Source organism: Aphidius gifuensis, linkage group LG1, assembly GCF_014905175.1.
Source record: "Aphidius gifuensis isolate YNYX2018 linkage group LG1, ASM1490517v1, whole genome shotgun sequence".
Classification (NCBI taxonomy): Eukaryota; Metazoa; Arthropoda; class Insecta; order Hymenoptera; family Braconidae; genus Aphidius; species Aphidius gifuensis.
Genome location: NC_057788.1, coordinates 1,449,011 through 1,465,915, shown reverse-complemented (window position 1 = coordinate 1,465,915; position 16,905 = coordinate 1,449,011). Strand labels below are relative to the sequence as shown.

At 22.0% G+C, this 16,905-nt stretch overlaps 4 protein-coding genes across 7 annotated transcripts; 2 read left to right on the top strand and 2 right to left on the bottom strand.

Annotated features, from left to right (window-relative positions):
* Positions 1 to 2: 2 nt before the first annotated feature.
* On the top strand, positions 3 to 1,920 carry LOC122860793 (epimerase family protein SDR39U1). Its single transcript, XM_044164780.1, has 6 exons — positions 3 to 171; positions 242 to 351; positions 429 to 699; positions 797 to 1,062; positions 1,140 to 1,253; positions 1,321 to 1,920. Exons 1-6 carry the CDS (start codon positions 147 to 149, stop codon positions 1,444 to 1,446), a joined length of 912 nt encoding a protein of 303 aa, XP_044020715.1. The 5' UTR covers positions 3 to 146; the 3' UTR covers positions 1,447 to 1,920.
* Positions 1,921 to 2,065: 145 nt separating this feature from the next.
* On the top strand, positions 2,066 to 3,885 carry LOC122860795 (serine-arginine protein 55-like). Its single transcript, XM_044164781.1, has 6 exons — positions 2,066 to 2,222; positions 2,288 to 2,358; positions 2,447 to 2,512; positions 2,593 to 2,662; positions 3,473 to 3,555; positions 3,626 to 3,885. Exons 1-6 carry the CDS (start codon positions 2,082 to 2,084, stop codon positions 3,855 to 3,857), a joined length of 663 nt encoding a protein of 220 aa, XP_044020716.1. The 5' UTR covers positions 2,066 to 2,081; the 3' UTR covers positions 3,858 to 3,885.
* Positions 3,886 to 4,503: 618 nt separating this feature from the next.
* LOC122860792 (zinc transporter 2-like) lies at positions 4,504 to 10,152 on the bottom strand. Of its 4 annotated transcripts, none has more exons than XM_044164779.1 (8): positions 9,864 to 10,152; positions 6,327 to 6,523; positions 6,135 to 6,245; positions 5,918 to 6,066; positions 5,375 to 5,526; positions 5,078 to 5,276; positions 4,751 to 4,991; positions 4,504 to 4,671 (listed from the first exon to the last, which is right to left on the bottom strand). In XM_044164779.1, the coding sequence occupies exons 1-8, from the start codon at positions 9,875 to 9,877 to the stop codon at positions 4,529 to 4,531; spliced, it is 1,206 nt and encodes a 401-aa protein (XP_044020714.1). In that variant the 5' UTR covers positions 9,878 to 10,152; the 3' UTR covers positions 4,504 to 4,528. The 4 variants fall into 4 exon arrangements, with proteins under 4 accessions (XP_044020714.1, XP_044020712.1, XP_044020711.1 ...); XM_044164777.1 differs by lacking the exon at positions 9,864 to 10,152 and adding an exon at positions 9,159 to 9,632; XM_044164776.1 differs by lacking the exon at positions 9,864 to 10,152 and adding an exon at positions 7,674 to 8,133.
* Positions 10,153 to 10,582: 430 nt separating this feature from the next.
* On the bottom strand, positions 10,583 to 16,716 carry LOC122860791 (UDP-glucose:glycoprotein glucosyltransferase). Its single transcript, XM_044164775.1, has 6 exons — positions 16,223 to 16,716; positions 12,777 to 16,141; positions 12,203 to 12,595; positions 11,137 to 11,887; positions 10,911 to 11,061; positions 10,583 to 10,814 (listed from the first exon to the last, which is right to left on the bottom strand). Exons 1-6 carry the CDS (start codon positions 16,241 to 16,243, stop codon positions 10,786 to 10,788), a joined length of 4,710 nt encoding a protein of 1,569 aa, XP_044020710.1. The 5' UTR covers positions 16,244 to 16,716; the 3' UTR covers positions 10,583 to 10,785.
* Between the last annotated feature and the right edge of the window lie 189 nt (positions 16,717 to 16,905).

Genomic DNA, 16,905 nt, shown 5'->3' with positions numbered 1-16,905 from the left:
CTATTTACACATGTGTGCATATGTGTGTATCTATTTTTTTTTAATAAAAAAAAACAAAGATAACAAGTAAAAAAGATAACAATTGTTTATATAAAAGTTTATTGCAATTTTTTGTTGATTTTCGTGAATGACAGTTAACAATAACAATGTCATTCAATCATGTTGTAATTGGTAAAAAAATAAATAAAAACAATAGTTAAACTAATGAAATTAATGTTATGTAATTATGATGATTTATCAGGTGGTGGAACAGGCTGGATTGGAACAGCATTAGCATGTGCATTAAGATCTCAAGGCACCAGAGTCAGCATTGTCACCAGAAGACTTTCTCATGCTGATGACATACTATGGGTACCAAAAGAAAAAACAAAACAATATGATTAAAAAATCCATCAAAATTAATTTTAAAATTTTATTTAAAAACACAGGATGACGTTGAAAGATCAGGACTTCCAAAAAGCACATCAGCAGTTATAAATGTTGCTGGTGTTAATATACTAGATCCATTATACAGATGGAATGATGATTTTAAAAAACAAGTATGGGATAGTCGTATAAGAACAACTAAAATATTAACAAATGCTATACGTAATTCTGATGTTAAATATTTTGGACAAATATCTGGTGTTGCTTATTATCCTCCAGATGGTAAAGAGTACTCTGAAGATGACAAGTGTCAAAAATATGATTATTTATCAGGTAAAAATATCCGACAATTTATATAAACTAAATATTTGTTTTTTTAATTTTTTTATGTTGTTGATTATGTTGATTTATTTCTTGAATATGACAACAGAATTAGTACATGCATGGGAGGCAGCTGGTGAGCTTCCAAATGACAGTAAAACAAGAAAAGTTGTTATAAGATCTGGTGTTGTTCTTGGTAGAACTGGTGGTATGATATCACAAATATTTTTTCCATTTTATTTGGGTTTTGGTGGACCAATTGGATCTGGTAATCAATACATGCCATGGATTCACATTTCTGATTTAGTTGAATTATTTATTTATTCAATTGAACAGGAAAAAATACAGGGAATATTAAATGCTGTTGCACCACAGGTATTTCATTTTTTTCTTGTTATTTAATTTTACAAGTTATTCGAAATTTATATTTGAAAATTTTTTAATTTTTTCAGCTTATTACTAATAAAGAATTTACAAAAGCTTTTGGTAGTGCAATGTGGAGACCAACTATTTTTCCATTACCTGAATTTGTTCTCAATATTATGTTCAGTCAAGAAAGAGCAAAGGTAATTGATCATTTAATTATTTTAAAATATGGTAGTATAATTAACATTTTGATAAAATTTCTTTTAGATCATGACAGATGGACAAAAAGTTATACCAAAACGTACACTTGAATATGGCTTTGAATATGAGTTTCCAAAAATTGATATGGCATGTAAACAATTTTCTCAAATTGCATATGCTGGTTTATATTAATTTAATCAATCAATAAATATTGTAAATAATTAATTTTAAAAATATAAAAAGCTTTTATATTTTGCAATCATTTCACAAATAAATTTTCAAGTTTTTTTTTCTTTTTTTTTGTTTTAAAAGTTTAAACAAACTACAAGTTTTAATAAATAAATATGTGTTGATGATGAAATCCATAGAAAAAATTAAGCAATATGTATATTCTTTTTTTTTTTTTTTTACAATTGGATCATTATTATTTTTATGCTCAATTTTAGTTCGAGTTAATTTTGTTTATTTATAAATTTCGTTTGCATATGTATTTAACATTAGTTTGTGTTGTTATCTCTTATCAGTTTTTAGATGACCAACAGTTACTGAGTCACTGACAAACACAAAGCCACAAAGGTAAAAAATTATTACACAAAATTGTGAAATATATTTTTAAATGCGCAGTAAATCATTTTTCGTGGGTTTTAGCCTAATCGTAAAACGTTTCACCTTTAGTTTCATGAAATTTATAAACTCAGTCAGTTGTATCAGTGTTGAAATAATTATTAATCATTTAATTATTAATTATAAATAATTAAACTGTTTTTTTTTATTTTTAACTTGTATAAATAATTGGTCTTGTAATTTTTAAAATAATAAATTTTAATATGGAAGAAATAGATTTATCAAAAACTATCTTCATTGGTAATCTTCCAGCTTCAACAAATGAAAGTGATTTAAAAACATTTTTTCAACAATCTGGTCAAGATTATATCGAAGCTTTTATTCAATATGATTTCGCCATTGTTGTAAGTATTTATTTGCATTAAATTATTTTATAAATTTTTTTTAAATTATATTAAATTCTTTTCAGGAATTGGATAATCATGATAATGCCAAAAATTCAATTGAAAAGCTCAATGGAACTGAATTTAAAAATAACTGGTATGTCTATTCAACATTATGTTATTTAAAAAAAATTAATTCATTGTTTTAAAAATATAAATTAATAAAGATAATTATTTTTTTCCAGCATTCTTGTGGAGTGGGCTCGTAGACCAAAAGATCAGTGGCTTCATCGTAGCCCAGTACGATCAGAGTAAGTAATTTTGCTTTTTTCTGCTTTTATACAATGTAAAAATTATTAATCTAAAAATTTATATTGTTTTTTCATTTCAGATATTTCCAAGCTACAAAAAATAAATTTAGTCTCAAAGTGAGAAATCTTTCAAGTGATGTTACTTGGCAGGTAAGAAAAATTATAATATTTACTTTAGATAATTTAAAATTAAATAAATTGTCTTATTTATTGATTCGATACACAAATTATTAAACAAATTTGATAAATGAACTTTCAAATAAAAAAATAATTACTTTAAATAAATTGGTAAAAAATAAAAATAATTATATTATTATTTTATTTTTTTCAAATAACAAAAATTAAAAATAAAAATAAAAATATATCAATATTATGTAAAATTAAAAATAGACTTTTTTTAAAAAAAAGTAATTCTAGTCATTCTGGATGATTAGCTGATAATGTATTGAACAACATGGCATTTTTATAATGTCAATGGATTTTTCTTAAAATAATTCTGGTGTCCAGACTGTTTGCTGGAATGGTGTTTTAAATAATCAAAGGTAAAAGTTATCATTTGCATCAAAATCATACTCATTTAAAATTACTCTGAAATTTTTTAAATTATTACTACATGTAATTAATCACATGAATTTTTTTAAAAATTATTTATCAATAATTAAATAGTAAAAAATATTAATATATAAATGGATAAAATTAAAAATCAAATAAATAATTTATTGTATAAATTATAAATTTTATAAAAAAAAAAGCTCTAAAATTTTTTATAAATTTTAATAAGTTAAATAAATAGGAAATATTTTATAAAACCAAATTATTTTTTAAAAAATCATAATTAAAAAAATACTAATAAAAATTAATAATTTATTTTAGTATCAGCTACTTGCAAATTTTATTTTTAAAAAGTAATTACTAGATTAATAAATTTTTTTTTGTTTTTTTTTTTTTTTCTCGATTTAGGATCTAGAAGACCACATTGTAAAAAGCTCAGCTACTAAAGTAATATTCACTGATACTTATATGAATCGTCAACATAATTTGGGGTAAATATCAAATTTTTAATTAACATAATAATAAAAATATTAATTAATTTATTTTAATTAATGCTTTCAGATATGTAGAGTTTGAGACAGAAAATGATTTTAAGCTAGCTTTGAATTGGCTTAATGATTCTAAATTGAAGGGTAAAAGAATTAGATTAATTGATAATACAGAGGTTGAGATAAGACCTTGTTGTTCTCGAAATTCTGATTCTTCAAGCTGTTCAGAGTCAGGTGGGTCAGGTGCATGTAGTCGTGCACGTAAACGTAGAAGACGTCGCAGTTCAAGCTGTGACTGCTGCTGATGCACAAACTCTCCAAGAGATGATGATACAGAATTTAAAAAAATACATAATTAAATGTTAAAAACAAAAATAAATTTGAAAATATAATTCAATGATAACTTTTTTGATTATTTTTAAACTTTAATTTTTATTTTTTTTTTCGTTCTCAATATTAAACTACAAATATTTTAAATTAAATTATAATTTTTCAAGAAAAAACACAAATTAATTTTATTATTTTCATGTTTAATATTACAATTGAAGTATTGAAAAAAAAAAAAAAAGAAAATAAACAAAATTGACAAATTTTATTGAATAAAATTTACAAATATTTAAATATCTAATCAATACTGTTTTGTATAACCAGACTGTTACGTATTGAACACACTTTAAATTGTTTTTATTTATTTTAAAAAAATGCATTTTTATCTTATTTTTAATTTATAAATTTTATGTTACAACATAAACAATAATATTATTGGCACACATTCTTATTTTTTTGCATTGAGCAATATTATAATCTTAAATCATTCATACGAGTAATAATAATTGCAATCAATATAAATATTGATTAACCCAAACATCACATTAATATCAATAATGAAAAATTAACTTTTCATATAAAAAAAAAACAAAAAAACAATTCTATATAAAAAAAAATGTTGTAAAAAAAAAAAAAAAAATACAAAGTGTTATTGAAGTGATTTACACTGCTTACAATTTTCCATTTTTTCATTAAATTCTTCAATTTGTAGTGTCATTTCGAAAAAGTTATAATGATCATGAATTTTTTTAGTCGCATTTCGAAGAATTTCTTGGGGACTAGTACCAGGTGCTAGAAAAAAAACATGAATAAATAAAAATAATATATATATCATTTTAAATAATAGATTAAAAAATTTTTTTTTTCTTACTTATTGCAAGATGAGCTGATAGTGCTGATTTATCAAGTGACAATGCCCAAACTCTCAAGTTATGAATTTTAACAACACCATTTATTTCCATAAATGTTGATTCAATTTCCGTATAATCAAAACCTTTTGGCATACCTTCCATAAGTACATTAATAACATCTTTAATAATAGCAACTGTTGTAAATATAACAAGTATTGAAAACACAAATGTACAAACTGGATCAACCCAAGCTAAATTTTTCTGTTAAAAAAAATAATAAAAAAAGAAGTTATCAACTTTTATCAATGCTTTAAAATAATAAGAAATAATAAAAAAAATTATCTTACATCATAATAAATAACAACAGCAGCAATAAGAACACCAACACTTTGAATAAAATCACCAATAACATGAATATAAGCAGCTCTAACATTTATATTTTCTTTTTCTTCATGACCATGGCTATGATCACTTCCATGATTATGACTATGTCCATGACTAGAACCACCATGACTGTGTCCATGTTGATGTAAAGTCAATCCCATTCTATCATAATAAAATTATCAATTAATAAATTATTATTTATCAACAATAAAAATATATAAAAGCAATAACTAAAATTTATTTTTGTAAAATATACTTACATAATATTAAAAAGAAGACCAATTGCTGATGTTATTAACATTATTGTTGTATCAATTTCGTATTTTTTTTCAATCAATCTTATTATTGCATAGTAAACAAGAATTCCAGTTACAACCCAGATGAGAAGTACTGACGTCAATGCTCCAATTACCTAAAAAAATATCAATTTAAATTATAATTTCATCAAAAATAATTAATTAGTTTATAAATAAATTGTTTTTTAAAAAATCAATATTTTAATGAATTTTAATAAATCATTATCTTGGGATTTATATTTTTATTTTTCATTTATTTATAATCTTATTTTATCAAATAATAATATGACACTTTGCTCCATAATTATCTAGACTATTTAAAATTTTTTATATTAATTAAAAAACATTATCATTATTCAAATAAAAACGTGTCAAATTATGATTATGAAAAGCTGATATTGGATCCAGGGAAGTATCATATTAACCATTAATTTAACATGGTGTAAATTAATTTTTAATTAATTGAATATTTAAATAATTAGCTGTTATTTATTTATCAAATCTTACCTCAGCTCTGTACCAGCCAAATGGCATTTTTTTAGTTGCTGGACGACATGCAACCCATATGGAAAATAGCGATATCAAAAATGATGCAAAATCAGTCAATAAATGTGCAGCATCTGTTGCAACAGCTAAACTATTTGATAAAAAACCACCTGAAATAAAAATAATTTTAAATAATATATTTATGGATTAAAAAAATTATGTTAAATTATTTTCTTACCAACTGCTTCAATGATCATGAAAATAACACAAAGTACACATGCAATTATCAATTTTTTTCTTGCTTTTTTATCAATTTCATCATTTCGATCTCGATGACAATGATCTTCAACTGTAATATTATATAAATTATTTTAATTATTATTTTTTTTTATTAATTTAAATTGTAAATTATGTAACAATAATTATTTACACTGTGGAATATTGTTAAGATGATCACCGATATTTTTTTCTTCATCACTTACACCAGATAAAACTGTACAACATCCAGATAATTTACCATGAACACAAAATATAACTTTTTTTGTTGATCCAACACTCGATCCATTTTCTTGTGTATCATTTGCATGAAGTCCAGTTCCATATCCATACTTTGCTTGATCTGTAAAACTGTTTAAAAAATAATTTATCAAATGAAGAATAATATTTTTATTTTATCAATTGTAAATTAATTATGGTGGCTCATTTATATATGATAATTTTTTAAACTTTATACCCTTTTAATTGAGCCATTTTTTTTTTTAAACAAATATTTTAATAATAAATTTATGGAGCCAGGTTTATTGTTCAACAAACAGGTAACGTATAATCACGACAAGACAAACTCAAACATTTTTTATTCAAAACCGTTTATACCAAAACTTATCTTGAAATTGATAAGATATAAATTGCCTGAAGGAAAAAATTTTTTTTACTTTATATAGTTGGCTATGAGTATTTTTTTATTTTAAAAAATTTTTTTCACACGTTACCATTGAAAATAATAATAGGAAAATATTAATTTTATATTAAAAAACTATCAGTTTTATTTTTTAATTTTTTTTCCTAATGTATTCTTAGAATTTCAAATAAATTGTTTATTTTTTTTTTATCATAAATTTGTTTTATTATTAAAAAATAAATTAAAAAATAATATATTTAAATATTTTTGTTTATTTATTTGATTTTTTTATTTATTTATAAATAAAAAGACAATGAAGGATTAATTTTTTGTTTTTATCAATTGTATTTACTTGTGTCTATTTAAGAAATTATTATTTATTATTTAATCAAAGTATAATTAATTTTTAAAAATTGAATAATAATTTTATTTATTCAAATCAGGCTTTATGGTAATTGTCTTTGAATTTATTTATTTATTTTTTTTTTTGTCGCAATCAGTTGCATGTTCAAGTGTAACACAATGACCTTGATTGACAAGTTTTCTATGTGAACATTGTTTCGTGCATACACAATCATCAAGGACAAATAATTTAAAATAATTATCATTTTTATTTTTTTTTATTTTTTTTCAATCTTCATTTTGTCGGAATACTTGTGGTTTGTTCTTTTATCAATTATAAAATAACTAAATTAAATAATATATTTAAATTCGAAATAAAAATTTACGAACAAATAATTCGAAAAAAAAAATAAATAAATAATTTTTTTTTATATTTAAATATATATTTTTAATAAACTATAATATTTTTTTTATTTAAAATAATTATTAATTTGTTGTAATCACAATAATTAATCATGAAAAAAAAATTATACAAACTTGATATTTTTAGATTCAGTTGAATCATCAAATTCGTCATTTGATTTATTAATTTTTTTTCTCAATGTCGATTGATCTTGTTCCTCATCAAGTTTCGAATATCCCAACATATTAAATTTTCTATTATATAATTTAATTAAACATTTAAATATTTATAAACAATTTTATTCAATGAAAAAGAAAAAAAAAAAAAATTTTCCTTTGTGTTCAGTAAAAGCTTAGCAAGTGATTTTTATTTATATATTTTTTTTTGTTATATTGTTCTCTCTAATTTCACTCAACAATTAAACAACCGGATTTACTAATTTTTTTTTTTTTTGTTTTATTATTGTCACACTTTGATTATTATTATTTTTTTTTCAATTTAAAATTTCTATACTGAGTTTTATAACACTGTAACAGCACTTTCCATTATTCAGACAAGTACGTGACTGTTTTTCATCACATTGCCTCTGGCATTATTCAGTGAAACTAGTATTAAACATAATGATAATGACTCGGAATTGAAAAAAAAAAAAAAAAATATAAATAAACTTATCTCGGTTGTATATATTTCCTGTGTCATCCTGTATATTTCAATTTGTTTTTACAACTAAAATTATCACGAATATAATACATCATCATAAATATGAAAAATATTTACTTTTCATTTACTCAAATTTTAAAATACTCAAGGTTTTATTTTAATTTTAAATAAAAGAAATTTTAATATACATTAAATTTATCAAAAATAAAATAAAGTTTTATTTTTTTTATCTATATTTGTGCTATTTATTTATTCTTTTTTTAGTTTTAAAATATTAATAGTTTCTTTCTTTTTTTATTTATCAATAAACAAATGATTTTTAGTGATAAGAATTTTTATTTTTATATATATTTCAATAGTGGGTTTTTTTTATTTTCATCACGGCACTACACTGAGATATATAAATTTTATTTTTTTCGATATATTTAATTTGTGGTATTTAAATTATTATTTTTTTTTCGATTCAACGATTGAGACTATGCTGATGACCTCAGTCATACCTGTATTATTATAAAAAAATTTATTTATCGCTTTACGAGGGTCATTTCAATGCTTGCAATATTACACACTATAATATTTCTTAAATTTAAATTAATCACCGAGATAGTAACGCTAAATTTAAATTCAAAAATTAATAATTAAAAATCACATGAATATAAAGTAAAAGTGTAAAATAATTTCACAATACATTTAGCTTTATAATTTTCTTAATTTTTAATTACTAAAAACAATTATAATTTTTTATTTAAAAAAAAACAAAAATATTATTAAATTTTTTTTAAAGAATTCTATAAAAAACTTTTATAATTTCTATTTATTAATTAAAATATTTATAATATTTATTTTCAATTAAAACAAGGGCAATTTTGTCTTAAATAATAATCAATTTTTACTTGAATTAATTTATTTTAAAATGGATTTTAAAAATCTTTTTAAATAAAAATTTATTGGAAACTTACAGACTGACTCTTTCCTCGGACATGTTGATTATTGACTAAATAATTTATAAGTCAATAAAAAAAATGTTAAAAATTAACAAAAAAGAAAAAAAAACAAATTAATTAAGTCTTTCATCAATTAATAATTTATGTGTTGATGAAAAATTTGCACCCGTTACTCAAGCATTTAATCTTTATCATATTGTTTATTTTTTTCTTTTTCTCTTTTATTTCTTTTATTTGCACGCGTTACTGAACAATCATTAAAAAAAATATATATATTAAACAATCGTTATTATAATATTAAAAATTTTTTTTGTCTAACCCAATTGACACACGAGATCGAACTAAAGTTCATCCATAAATCTATAAATTCTTTAAAAGTCTGTACAACGGAAGTTAAGATAAAATATATCAATTTTTTATTTTTTATTTCTCCCTGTTAAAAGTTAAAATTTTTATTATTATTTTTTTACTACTTTAATCTTATAATACTTTGAAATCTATTCTCACACGATATCATATTTATTTTATTATTTTTTTAACGATATATTTTTATGTATTATCAACAGTTTTAACTTGAAAGAAAAAAAAGAAACACATTGAGAAAAAATGATGCATTAATATTTTCCCGCGTAAATTTTTAATTTATAATTAAATATAGTGCCAGTTAATTATTTTAATAAAGCATGATATTTATAATGTCAATAAAATAAGTTTACTTACTTATTTTCAGCCATGACGAAGAAAATTAATAATAGAAATTATTAATTTTTTAATTTGTCGAAAAAATTTGATAAATTGTTAATTGGTTTTTTAATTTAGGTAGTATAATTTTTATATAATCAAAGTAATTATATTTTAAAGTATTATTTCAATGAGTTGAATATTCATTAAAATTAATTTTCAAGTTTCTCAGCAAGACTGTGTGTATTACTGAATTAATAATAATAATTCTGATCAGTTATTTGTCTTGGTCATTGATGTACTGGCTCGATCGAGCGTCAAGTCTGTTCTATATTGTTATTTTTAATCTATATATATATACAATTACATTAAGTAACACTGTTTATAAATGTATTTTTTTTTTTTTTATTCCATCAAATAGCCATGTCCTTCGTATTCACGGAAGTTGAATTAGTAAAAAAATAAAAAAAAAAAATCAACAATAAAATAAACTATTTAAATTAATTTTTATTTCATTATAATATTGTTTTAATAATAATTAATTAAATGCTCTTTTTTATAACCATAAAAAAATATTAATAATAATTTTTAAAAAATAATATTTTTGAATGAAAATTTTTATATATTTTTTTTTTAATTAATTACCAAGTAGAGTAGAAAATTTATGTCACGTAAAAAATGATTTTTTTATTTTTAATGATAATGTTTATTCAAGGATTATTAATATATATATATTTTTTTTAAATATAATTTGAAAAAGAATGAATTAATTTTTACTGTGATATTTATTATTGAAAAAAATTTACCTTGATTTGTTGATGGTACAGAGATATTTTAATAAAAATATTATTTAATTATGAAACTTATTTATTAGTAAATTGAATTAAAATCCATTTTTTTTTTTGTACAAATTATTTCTACATGTACGTAAATTATTATTGTTGAATTCAACTGGAAATTATTACAACTCTTCGTGTTTCTCCAAATTATCTGAAATTAAATTAAATAAAATTGTTAAATAATAAATGATGAGCCAAAAAAAAAAAAAGGCTAATAAGCTATTTGTAAATTAATATTTCAACAAACCTGTATCAACTTTGTCTTCTTCTTCATGTAATTTATTTGAATTTTCAATTTTTTGTTGTAATTTTTTTATTTCATCATCGTAACCAGTCCATTCTGGTAATATTCTCATGGCAGCTTGAAGTTTAGCTTCTTTTGTTTGTGGATTATTGCACTAAAACAAAAAAGATATGTTATAAAAAAGAAACGTAATAAATTTAATTGATAAAAAATTGATAATTATAATTACCAAATCAATTGTTTTAGCATTTTTTTTGGATTTATCACTGCACCAAGTTTCACACCAAAGCCAATCTTGTGGTAATGTTTTAATGGCAACTTGATGTATCATATTATTTGGTAAATCTTGATCAAGATTTGATAAACTATTTGGATCAGAACTTAATGCTTGATATTGTCCTCTTAATCTATCACCAGCAGCAATTCTACGAAAACGTTGTAAATCAACAACATAAAGTGCACTAATATGATATGATCTTCCTTGTAAATGTGTTTTCCAATATCCTTGTTTCCAAAATCTAAAACCATCCATTTCTCTTCTACTATCACAAAATGGTGTATAAGCATATGGTGCACCTTCAAGATCTAATTCAACTAGTTCATTTAAATCAGCACGTACAACTTGATCAGCATCAACAAATATTATTTTTTTAACATCCAATGGAAATAATACATCAAGAAATAATATTTTATATCCCCATATTGTTCGTTGTTTTTCAGTTTGTTGATGTAACCATCTTGGCCATTTATATTCAACTAATTCATACTCGAAACCATATTCTTCAGCCATATGAGGTAAAAAGTCTTTTAATGTTGGTGATAAATAATTTTTTAAAAACCAAAACTTTACTGGACTTTTTGTATGTTTTAGAACACTTAACATCATTATTTTTAAAAATCTTTCATACAAATGTCCAGATGCTAATGAAAATATATTTATTTTTTCTTCTTTTTCTTCACCATCTTCACTGCCAAATGTCCTAATTGAATTTAAAAAAAATAATCAATGCAAATTACCAACAAAAAAACAATCAAAAAAATTAAATTATAAATGTAAAAAAAAAATTATTTAACATTGGTAAGCAATAACTAAAAAAAAAGAAAAGCTTACCAAAAATCGGAAAAGCTAGAAAAAAATAGAACTCTTTATACAATTTGTTGTATAAATAAATAAATATTTTTTTTTTTTTTTTGATATATAATCACGCAACAGAATAAATAAAAATAGAAAAAAAAAATAAAATATAAAGATAAGACATCAAGTTTAAATATAAAATTATTGATTAATAATTTACCTTGATATTGAATTCCATATTCCAGATTTTTTATCATCTTCACCAAGTAAATCAACAGCAAGTTTATCAGGTTTTTTAGTAACCTTGAGTTTTAATACGTGACTTTTTAATGAACTGATAAGTACTTTAACTTGATTACCATTTTGTATGGCATCTTGTCCATCAACTGAATTAATATCATAAATTTCTGATGATCTACCTTGACGTAAACGTAATAACCATTCACCAGGATTTGCTTTTAATTGGAAATAACCAAGATTAGCCATGACAATTGTATCAACCATAACTGGTTGTATCTCTGTACCAAGTGTCATTTGTAATCCACGTGGTGGATTACCCATTGATGCCTCAAAACAATGTCCCTCAAGAAGTAAATATTCAAGTTCATATTCACTGAAAAAATTATCATAATTAAACACAAACAATTAATTAAAAAAATGTAAAATTTTATCGTTAAATCATTCTAAAAAAATTGGCTAAATTATAAATAAAATATCTCTGTCAATAATTGAATTTCTCCTTCTCGAAAAAAAAGATAATTTTGTCGAAATAAAAATCGAAATAGTAAATTTACCTGTGTACTCCAATAGCAACATTATCCAATTTAATATTATCCAAATCATAAACACTTTGTACAACTTGTACAAGCCAATTTTCAGGTGCATGAATATATTGTGTTAATAATGATGATGTTGGTAATTTTGTAAATTTAGCAACAGCACCAGCAACATTACCATCATTTGTAAATTGTAATTCAGAATCAAATACAAATCTATAAAAACTCTTTAATGGCATATCACTATTTTTATCAACACAATTTAAATATATTTTAATATTACAATTTAATGATTTTTGTAATGTACTTAATATTGCACCAAGTTTTTGTGCACCACGTGATACTGGATCAACAATACCAACTAAATTAAATGCAACATTTTTTTTATCATTTGCTTTTACTTTAACAACACTATGATTTTCACCACTTGATGGTATTTCATAACGTATTCTTGTTTGTTGTCTTGGTACAAGTAATGATGATATTTGCATAATAGTATCATCTGTTATTTCTTTCATTTTAAAATCATCAACATCATTATCATCCTCTTCTTCATCATCATCATCAGTAAATGTTTCAATTTCATCAATTATTTTATTTAATTTTTCACCATACGTACTGTAACTATATTTTTCAAGAAGTGAAAAATCTTCACGTGTAAATAATTCATCATCATCAAATTGACCAATCAATCTACCATTACAAATAACACCAAATTTATTACTCAATAAATTATTATCAGCAATAATATCAACAAAATAATTATGTACATTTAACATTAGCTCATTTTCATTATTATTATCATATAAAATATCATCATAATCATTATAATTAAATTTATTATTAATAATATTATCATATGTTTCTTCTTGAATTAATTTTTTCATATATAAAATTAATTTATCTTTTGACAATGATTTTTTTGTATTTAATAATGTTAATGCATAATTATTAATATTATTTAAATTATTATTATCATATTTTTTACTAATTATTATTGTCATTCTAACGTCTGATGTTGTTTCAAGATGATGGATAGCTTCACGTAATAATTTACGAGAATATTTATTTTCTAAATCAACAATAATCCAATATGTATAATGATAATGTTTAATTTTATTATTACGTTTTTGCATTAATAAATAATTTGAATTTTTCATAATCCATGCTGATGTATCTTCAATACTCCAATTAATTAAATTATTATTATTAATTGTTTGTACATTACCAATTAAATTAAGCCATTGAGTTGGATCATTTTTAAGTATTTTTTCATTTAATCTTGGCATGACATTTGGTTGTTCCATAATGAAATCAATAATATTATCACCCTCATTAACTTCACCTTTATAAACAGCTTTTTGTAATATTGGTGTTTGTGTCATAATTGATGACAGTACTGTTTCTTCAAATGAATCAGCATCAGATGTAGATGTTGATGGTAGTGGTATACCATTCATTAATGCCTGTGGAAATTTTTTAAAACCAGTACGTTTTATAAAATCATTTGCAAGATAACGTCCAACATCATACTCTGATTCTTCATCAAATATATAATCAACATTTGCTGATGAATCACGTTTTAATAGTAATTTTTTAATATCATCAACAGTTAATTTATATGTTTTGTTATCTTTATTTTTTTTATATGTTAATAATGATGATAAAAATTCAACAGCATGTTTATGTCCTTTTGTATCAGCTAAATAATGATATGCATTATTAACAGCAATACTTGGATCATTAAAACCAGTTAATAATTTATTTGAATTTGTTAAAAATACAAAACCAACACGTATTGGAGCTGAATGTGAATGTAATGCTTCAACAGTACTTAATAATGGTTTTGATAATTCAGATAATGGATCAATAATTAATACTAAATTGTACATATTACGACGTATGTTTCTTAACATACCAGGAAATGTTGGACGTAATAATGATGTTAATGATGATGACCATCTATTATAACGTAAATCTTTTTCTAAATCATTTATCCAAATAATTGCTGTGTCTCTAATGTCAATTGCAAATTCTTGATTATCAGAATTACCATTTGATAAATCAAGTGATAATAATTTATCCATTTTTTTATTATTAATACCAATTTTATATATTGATTCCATGACAATAAGTTCAGAACGTAATGTATCAATTATTGATAATATATCAATACTATCTAAATCAAAAAATAAACCATTTATAAAAAATGCTGTATCACTTGGTTGTATATGTAAATTTGAAAAAAAAATTTCTTGATTAGCTTTCATTTCTTTTTTCATTTCATTATTAACTTTTATTCTAATAAGTGATTTTGCTTGCATTGGAAAATTTTGTGATATATCTGTTAATACATTAATTGCATCTATTGATGGTGATGATAATATTCTTTGTGCAGCTTGATGACTTAATTCTTGAAATTGCCATACTTTTAATGCACTTATTTCATCACTTGTATCTAATAAATGATTTTGTAATTTATCAAGTTCATTTAGCTTATCTGGATATAATTTTTTAAGCTTATTGAAATTAATACCATCAATTTCTTCAACACCATCATTATTATCTTGTGAATTTTTATTATCATTATTATCTTTAATATCAGTATCATCAGTTGCTTTATATTCAGTTGATTTCATTTGTAATTCAACACCATAACCAGATAATCTCAACAAATTATCAGATCTTTTTTTAACATTATGACGTAAAATGTATTTAATTTTTTTATCATCAGTAAGTTGCTTTAGTTTTACATGAAAATCATTAAATCCATCAGTACCAATTTGACCGTATAATATTACAACTGGAAGTGATGATGTTGTTTTTGATAAAATTGGATATTCATGATCAATCGAATATGTTTTATTATCATTTTTATCATTTTTTAATTCATCATAATTATAATTCAACAAAATATCATCAATTTCAGCAATATTGCAAGTAAATTTTCCATTAATATCAACAAAATTATGACAATCATTAATATTATTATTAATTGCATTGACATCCTGTTTTTTTAATTCAGCCATTTGTGAAAACATTTCAACTCTTGCTGAATGAATTCTCAATGATAATGTTAATTTTAATAATGAAATTTCAGTACTACTTAAAAATTCACCAGCTAATAACAATGATCTATCATATTCTTCTTTTTCATTTATTGGATTACCATTTTTTTTATTATCATTTGATACTGAATCAATGAATTTCCAAAAATATGATGGATTTTTTTCATTTAAATATTCAGATATTTCTAAAACAATTGGTGTTTCATTCCATTTTGCATTGATCAATGTTGTCACATATTTATTATGTTTTTTGTTATCAATATTTCCAACAACTAATGATACTAACAACAGGCTCAACAAGCCAGTATGCCACATCTGTAATTTACAATTAAAAAATATAGATACATTAATAATATCAACAAAAGACAATAAATATTATTTTAATGATATAATTACCATGTTGATGATGTTTTTCATTGAACAATTTATCGAATTAGTATTATTTATTATTAAATATTAAATAATTATACTAGACATTTCTTGATGATGTTGATGATGACGACGACAATGACAAATTAAACAACCAATCCATGTATCGCACGTGCCGGTTATAATTTATATTATTTTTATCAGTAAATATTTATCAATTTATTTTAACCTTTAAACCTTTTGTCAACACAAATTATCAAATCACAAGATATTCGACAATTTACTATTTTTAATTTAACAATTATTATTTAAAATTATTTTACATAATTTATGTATATGTGGCGTCTGCAAACACTTTATTTTATTATTATTTTTTATTTTTTTCTTCCTGTCCATTTAGTGTCATCAATGTTATTGTTATTATTATTTTTTTTTCTTCATGGAAATTTGGCTTTTTTATGTTTGACATGTGACATTTGACAGTTGATTAATTGAGATATATTATTATTGAAAAAAATAAATAAAAAATAACACTTTCATTGTAAAATATTTTGATGTTAATTGATGTTAATGTTATTATTTTTCTAATTAATATTTAAATTCAGCTGTCGCGACATGTTTTTTTTCTATACATGTAAATTTACCTTAAATTATTATAACAACATATGTAATATGAAATAATCACGTTGTTGATGTAAGAAACAACAAGT